The 8,303-nt window shown below is 42.1% G+C and overlaps 1 protein-coding gene across 3 annotated transcripts in view; it reads left to right on the forward strand.

The window, feature by feature from the left end:
- Positions 1-5,963, forward strand: part of LOC146175413 (PI-PLC X domain-containing protein 1-like) — a 46,775-nt gene extending 40,812 nt beyond the window's left edge. For all 3 annotated transcript variants that reach the window (XM_084581759.1, XM_084581761.1, XM_084581760.1), the window contains 2 exons: positions 297-378; positions 4,140-5,963. In XM_084581759.1, the coding sequence (XP_084437885.1) occupies positions 297-378; positions 4,140-5,371 (1,314 nt within the window). In that variant the 3' untranslated portion in view covers positions 5,372-5,963. The remainder of the gene's footprint in view (positions 1-296; positions 379-4,139) is intronic.
- The last annotated feature ends 2,340 nt before the right edge of the window (positions 5,964-8,303 follow it).

The following is an 8,303-nucleotide window of genomic DNA, read 5'->3' on the forward strand; positions in this document are numbered from 1 at the left end:
AGACGTCAAGCAACCTAACCACTGAGCTATAGCGGCTGGCAATGCACAGCACTAAGACCGATTACGATAGGTGTATTTGCCTACCCTTTCAAAAGTGGCTTTACAACTACCTGAAGAATTCCACGTAAGTGACTGTTTCCGACTTCTTCATTTGACGCCTGCACTTAAGATACTGATTCGGGCGAAACAGTGAAGTAAACATCCAATAAATGAGCTGGTGTACTCTTATGCAAATGTACAGTGCAAATGCAGCACAGTCACCAAACTACTTAACTTAAAGTAGCATTTTTTTCCAGGGCTTTGCCAAAATGAAGGCCAGGTTCACCGTCCTCACAACAATCTTACTCCTGTCAATTGTAAATTACGTCTCCACCGGTGGTAAGTATAACGGCAGTCATAGATGTGTTCGTTAACAGCGAAAGTAATATTTCCTGGAAAACATCATGGTACATAACTAGAGCTGTGGGAATAGCATCGTATTTATCCTCATAATATACGGACAGATCCCCCCCCTCTCTCTTTCTCTTAAAATATCACACAAAAATTGTGCGTCAGTTATACACAGGGTCAAAAATTGATTTTAAAAAATCTGAAGCGGTAAAGAACGGTACAAAATTTGGGCTGACGGAATAGGCATGTTATAAAGTGCAGGGAACCTTCAAATAAAATAAAATATATACATCTGCATGGTGCCCAATGCTCCTCGGTATAATGAACAACTCAATTTATCTTAAGCTAGCACGAGCAACTCGCATAGCCGGATGTAATGGCGCCCAAAAAGAGAGCAAAACTAAACTTCAATCCAGCAAACGTCAGAGCTTGGAGCTAGAATCCCAATAGCATTAAGCTACTACAACCCATATACCACTACGGCTCTCCTTTCTCTCTTTTCACTTTCACTCGTAATCTTCCTCCCTTTCCTTACGACGTGGTTCAGGTATCCACAGGTGTGACAGATACTGCGCCTTTCCCTTCCTGTGAATCAATTTATTATTATTATTATTATTATTATTATTATTGTTATTATTATTATTATTGTTATTATTATTATTATTATTATTATTATTATTATTATTATTATTATTATTATTATTATTATTATTATTATTATTATTATTATTATTATTATTATTATTATTATTATTATTATTATTATTATTATTATTATTATTATTATTGAAGAAAAATTCTTGATTGGTGTTTACCCACTCCTTACTACCAATCAATTTCAATGATGGTTCGTCCCGTAAGGATGAGTATGGGTGACACTCGACAAATGGCGCTCATTGAGTTGTTCTCGTAATCAATAAAAGGCGCATTCTCGGTCACCAGCAGCAGACTGCCGGTAAAGAGAAGGGAGTGCGCGCGAGAGAAAATATCTGTGCTTCATCATTCCAGAGTAGATGTTATCACGAAGTGGGCTTACTACCGGTATAGCAGACTGAGCAGTGCCGTACAGTATCTGGTGCTGCGTTTTCTCTGTAGTTTTTCTCCGTTTCACGCTGCCGTCCGGTGACACCTTATGCCGATGGATGGCGCCACGAGATCTGTGGTGCAGCCACAACTCATCATAGTTATCATTATCATCATCATGTTAGGGTGCTTCGATGCCTTTGTGGTGTTGGTGCAGTTTCGAATGGCGCGCATAATCTGTAACGTTATAGTGTTAGTAACGTCAGTGGTCAGCCAACTCGGCGCTGCCGCCAGCTGTCGCCTCGCTCGTCACGTGCCTAACACGTGCCTCCAGCGTCATGCACCGCTCGAGCATCCAAGTGTAACCAGCGTGATATTTCTCGCGCGGCACGCTTGCTTCGCACATTGCTGAACTAGGAAGAAAATTGCTGAGGCATGCGATGGTTCTATAGTGGCAGCGCACAGCATGCAGGAAGTTCCGTTCTGGCAGGAAGGTACCTGGTGGCGCAAACAGTGGGAGTTAAAAGAATTTAATTCATTCTGACAGTGAGCCACAGTGGCGGCATATTGGGAAGGGCGTGGATCATTATGTGTGCGCGTCCATTACGGTAGTTTTCAGAAGCAGATCAAATTTTATTAGTGCGGCTTTGCTAATGAATCAGAGTACTTTTACAAGTGGCCGCTGCCAGTGTGATATACGCACTAAACGGCTGTGCATTTCTGTAAAGTCAACAGAGGATAAGCATCACGAAGCCACTACATTAAATAAACACGACTGTCATATCATGGGTATAGGAAAGTTACTTTTTGGTATTGATGGCCGCCGGAAAAAAAAATAGCGTCACAGATCAGCACGTCACGGGCGTGAGAGCTGGGCGGACAATTCAGCAGGACGATGCCATTACACATCCTGGATATACAGGGTGTCCAAGCTAACTTTAGCCAAGGGTTAAAAAATAAAACTTTTAAGGTAGGCCATGGAAACCACTTGTATACAGCTGCCAAACATCTGGCGCACAACAGTAATTTTTTTTTTAATTTTTGAAATAACTGATTAGTAATCAAGGTAATTTTCCTAATTTTCTGACCATTGCCTTTAGACAATAAATATCATTTGCAGAGTTGGAGAGCACCTTCTGAAACCCCCATTCCATTTATTTCCGGTAAAGAAAGCCTCCCATGTAGAGCCTTTGTCAAAAGTTAGTCCAGAGGCTTTCCTTTAAGCCGTAAATTATGACTTCTTTAATAATCGAGGAAATTCTAGCCATTGGAGAAGGTAGGACGAAAAAGCTTGCCTTCAGCAAGTATGGAAACCTGGAAATGCATTACGAGCCACACGGTATGGCTCAGAAGTGGACCACTTGGCTTTAACTTTTTACTAAGGCTGTACCTTTTTTCCAAGCTGTAAAGAAACATACGAAAAAAAAATATCACGTGACTGGCGCATTCGCACTCCACGATTGTGGTGCTCTCAACCGTCGTTTGAGTGAGCTAAATAAGCTGCGGCGTGGCCTACGCTCGCGCGGGGGGGATCTTGGAGGCCATGGCTGTGGCCGTGGCCTGCAGCGGCAGGCCGATATGTCTGCGGTAGTTTCCGACAGTCGGCGCACGTGACGGTGCAAGTTGCTCGCCGCGCTCGGTGCAACCATCGCCAAAATATCAGCCTACCGCTGGAACTGGACTGTCGAGTCAAGGCCGCAGCTAATTTTGTTCACACAAGCCACGGTGGAGAGCACCACAATCGTCGCGCGCGAATGCGTTAGTCACGTGATGTTTTTTTCTATTTCACGGGCTTTCTTTCGAGCTTAGAAGAAATGTACACGTGAAGCTTTCCTTATCGGAAATAAATAAAATGGTGATTTCACAGGTACTCTCCAACTTTGCAAATCACATTTATTATCTACAGGCAATAATTAGTAATTTAGAAAATTATCTTATCTACTAATTAATTATTTGTGAAGTAAAATATTCTCTGTGGCGCTCCAGATGTCTGGCAGCTGTGTACAAGTGTTTTTCTGGCCTACATGAAATATTTTATTTTTAACCATTGGCTAAAGTTAGCTTGGACAAAAAGCCAAAATGTTAACGTTTATTACCGACAACTTGACCGACTACTCAGAAAGGTGGCAATCCAATTAAAAACATAATTGTTGAGATTCAGATATGATGCTTTCAACAAATTTTGCTTGCAAAAAACGTTATCAAGGCCTCAAAAATTAAGAAGGGGGCGTCGATTAAAGTGTTAAATCCATTTGTGAAAGGAGAACTGCGCGTCGCAAGATAAGCCTTTTAGTAAGTCATGTGGGTTCGCCAAAATAAGTTAGCAGATGCTAGGAAACTTATACTGTGAGGCAAGATTACGTGTTCTATGATTTCTTCCCGCTGTAAATAACCCTTGTGAGCGTCAGGTCTTGTCTTGTTTACTAACAAACGTACCATATCATTCGTTCTCGGTGCCAGATAATAGTCCCAACGTAGAAATAAATATTGAGTTGTGTTCCATAAATCTTACATAGATTTTTATTTTCCAGGCTAAAAAGCTTATGAGTGGGCCACCTAAACGAATGATTATGTTTTTCAAAAATCTCTGCGTCGTACATGTGGGGTCAGAGATAACTTATCGCTGACACAGGGTCCATTGCACGAAAGGTGCACACTGTGATTATGCTTATTCTGCAAGCTCACTATACTCGCCTATTTTTATATATAAACATTGTCTGTTGCAGGACTAAAACGCCGCGGAGTGTACCTCACTGTGTCGTCGTTCGAAGGTAATCTCCAGAAAGCCGGCCATTTTGAGATCAACTGGTACGGCGTAGACCCGAAGAGCGACATATTCGCCACTCTGCTCAGGCACCCGCCCAGCTCACGCAGCTGGGAAGGCGCGACCTTGTATCCAGTTACACAAGACGTGGGACGAGTGAAGACTTTGGTGAGGTTTCCGGGCTACACCACGGAACGCCTTATGACTGGAGGCTGTCTCGGTTACTGGGCCGTCTTACTACAGTTCGACGTGGACATAAGGGATGCTAGAGTGATCGAATATTCTTGTCTACGCGGGAGGTCTAGGTGGATGCACGAAAATTGTTGCCACTTATCAAGCCTCAGATTACACGAACTCTTTCTACCAGGAACTCATGATTCGGCCATGTACCTCGTCAAGCCAGAGTGGCCGATCGGCGACTTCATTTTCACGCAGGATCAAACCATCACACAGCAATTAGCTTTTGGAATCAGATCTCTAGACCTGAGAGTCGGATTCACAAATGGCGTCTTCTGGATTTTCCACAACAAATTCAAGGCGCAGGTGACTATTAAATCAGTCCTAGAGCAGGTCAGAAGATTCGCCGAGACTACCGGAGAGATCATTGTGTTGGATTTCCACAGGTTCACGCTTGGCTTCGACCCTTCCATTGATCCAGTCGAGGAACGTCATCGAAGTCTTGTCCAGCTCATCGTTAAGACTCTCGGAGATGTCATGGCTCCGCGGCTACTGTTTAACAGCACCATCGGAGACATACTCGGTGTCTGTGGCGCTACTTCAGCACGGTGTAATCAGACAGTGTTTGTAATGTACAACTACGACTACAAAGGCCAGCACTCCGAATTGCTGAGTCCAGGCGTGATACAAAATTGGGCCAATGCTCAAGATCTCGACCATTTGGTAGATTACCTGGAAGTACACGCGTGCAAAAAGGTTTCGGGTGCATTATCATCGGCGCAAGCGGAGCTTACGGTGAAGTTTCCTGTCCAAGTGCACAGGCTGCGTGAACTGGCGGAAATAGTGAACTTTAATGTAACAAACCTTTTCAGGGAGAGATTCTGGAAGTGTGCAAACATTGTGGCGTCAGATTATTTTTTGGGAAGCGGAATCATCGAGCTGGCAATAGAAGCGAATAAGATTAAAGGAACGATGAAACAAAGGCTACGAAAGTGTACAAATGACGTCACAGTCTAAGTGTGAAAGCTATCTTAAGAAAAGAGCCCTTGAACGAATAAGACGCATTCGAGCAACAAGTTTACCTTTCATGGTTTGAGGCCACAGAGAACGTCCTGATAATGTACGCTATTCTTCCCCGTAAAACTGACTATGAGGACATAGTGAAGTACAAGACACTTTGCAGTTCGCGGAGTTCACATGCATTTCAGCTCCATAAGCTGTTTGAACGCTGCGTTATATCACTGGCGATTGTCATTTTGAGCGAACACAAGTTTAACCCGGGGGGCTAGCAAGGTGGACCGCTAATGCACTATGCAGTTCACCATTTGCGACAAATAGAATATGCGATTTTAGGGTTGCGGAGAGAGCGCGCTTCGCACCTCAACTCTTGTCCAGCGCTAGAGACGTCCTCTTGCGCTGTGTGATATATAGCGGCGGCTTTGACCTATTTATGAGCACGTCTTTAAAGCTCTTCTGCCACCGCTGTCGAAGTTTATTCGAATTATATGTCTATAAATAAGCCATCTGTTGAACTAATAAATAGCATAGTGCAAAAATGAGTGATTGTAGACTAAACAGATGCGTTTCTCCTAATAAAATTCACTTGATAGTGTCAGCGTCTTGTGTGTCAGTTTCTTGTCCGTCGTCTGTGCGGTGCACCACAGCAATATGAGCCCCCCCCCCCAAATACCCCAATTAGCCGCCCTTACTAAAGGAGAAGAAAAGAAATAATGTTCTCGCATACTTACTAACTGAAGGGTATGTTATTCATTAATCCCCACCAAGTACCCCAATTAGCCGCCCTTACTAAAGGAGAAGAAAAGAAATAATGTTCTCGCATACTTACTAACTGAAGGGTATGTTATTCATTAATTCCCACCAAGTACCCCAATTAGCCGCCCTTACTAAAGGAGAAGAAAAGAAATAATGTTCTCGCATACTTACTAACTGAAGGGTATGTTATTCATTAATCCCCACCAAGTACCCCAATTAGCCGCCCTTACTAAAGGAGAAGAAAAGAAATAATGTTCTCGCATACTTACTAACTGAAGGGTATGTTATTCATTAATCCCCACCAAGTACCCCAATTAGCCGCCCTTACTAAAGGAGAAGAAAAGAAATAATGTTCTCGCATACTTACTAACTGAAGGGTATGTTATTCATTAATCCCCACCAAGTACCCCAATTAGCCGCCCTTACTAAAGGAGAAGAAAAGAAATAATGTTCTCGCATACTTACTAACTGAAGGGTATGTTATTCATTAATCCCCACCAAGTACCCCAATTAGCCGCCCTTACTAAAGGAGAAGAAAAGAAATAATGTTCTCGCATACTTACTAACTGAAGGGTATGTTATTCATTAATCCCCACCAAGTACCCCAATTAGCCGCCCTTACTAAAGGAGAATAAAAGAAATAATGTTCTCGCATACTTACTAACTGAAGGGTATGTTATTCATTAATCCCCACCAAGTACCCCAATTAGCCGCCCTTACTAAAGGAGAAGAAAAGAAATAATGTTCTCGCATACTTACTAACTGAAGGGTATGTTATTCATTAATCCCCACCAAGTACCCCAATTAGCCGCCCTTACTAAAGGAGAAGAAAAGAAATAATGTTCTCGCATACTTACTAACTGAAGGGTATGTTATTCATTAATCCCCACCAAGTACCCCAATTAGCCGCCCTTACTAAAGGAGAAGAAAAGAAATAATGTTTTCGCATACTTACTAACTGAAGGGTATGTTATTCATTAATCCCCACCAAGTACCCCAATTAGCCGCCCTTACTAAAGGAGAAGAAAAGAAATAATGTTCTCGCATACTTACTAACTGAAGGGTATGTTATTCATTAATCCCCACCAAGTACCCCAATTAGCCGCCCTTACTAAAGGAGAAGAAAAGAAATAATGTTCTCGCATACTTACTAACTGAAGGGTATGTTATTCATTAATCCCCACCAAGTACCCCAATTAGCCGCCCTTACTAAAGGAGAAGAAAAGAAATAATGTTCTCGCATACTTACTAACTGAAGGGTATGTTATTCATTAATTCCCACCAAGTACCCCAATTAGCCGCCCTTACTAAAGGAGAAGAAAAGAAATAATGTTCTCGCATACTTACTAACTGAAGGGTATGTTATTCATTAATCCCCACCAAGTACCCCAATTAGCCGCCCTTACTAAAGGAGAAGAAAAGAAATAATGTTCTCGCATACTTACTAACTGAAGGGTATGTTATTCATTAATCCCCACCAAGTACCCCAATTAGCCGCCCTTACTAAAGGAGAAGAAAAGAAATAATGTTCTCGCATACTTACTAACTGAAGGGTATGTTATTCATTAATCCCCACCAAGTACCCCAATTAGCCGCCCTTACTAAAGGAGAAGAAAAGAAATAATGTTCTCGCATACTTACTAACTGAAGGGTATGTTATTCATTAATCCCAACCAAGTACCCCAATTAGCCGCCCTTAGTAAAGGAGAAGAAAAGAAATAATGTTCTCGCATACTTACTAACTGAAGGGTATGTTATTCATTAATCCCCACCAAGTACCCCAACTAGCCGCCCTTACTAAAGGAGAAGAAAAGAAATAATGTTCTCGCATACTTACTAACTGAAGGGTATGTTATTCATTAATCCCCACCAAGTACCCCAATTAGCTGCCCTTACTAAAGGAGGAGAAAAGAAATAATGTTCTCGCATACTTACTAACTGAAGGGTATGTTATTCATTAATCCCCACCAAGTACCCCAATTAGCCGCCCTTACTAAAGGAGAAGAAAAGAAATAATGTTCTCGCATACTTACTAACTGAAGGGTATGTTATTCATTAATCCCCACCAAGTACCCCAATTAGCCGCCCTTACTAAAGGAGAAGAAAAGAAATAATGTTTTCGCATACTTACTAACTGAAGGGTATGTTATTCATTAATCCCCACCAAGTACCCCAA

The sequence above is a fragment of the Amblyomma maculatum genome, chromosome 10, assembly GCF_055883805.1.
Source record: "Amblyomma maculatum isolate TAMU_Amacu chromosome 10, ASM5588380v1, whole genome shotgun sequence".
Classification (NCBI taxonomy): domain Eukaryota; kingdom Metazoa; phylum Arthropoda; class Arachnida; order Ixodida; family Ixodidae; genus Amblyomma; species Amblyomma maculatum.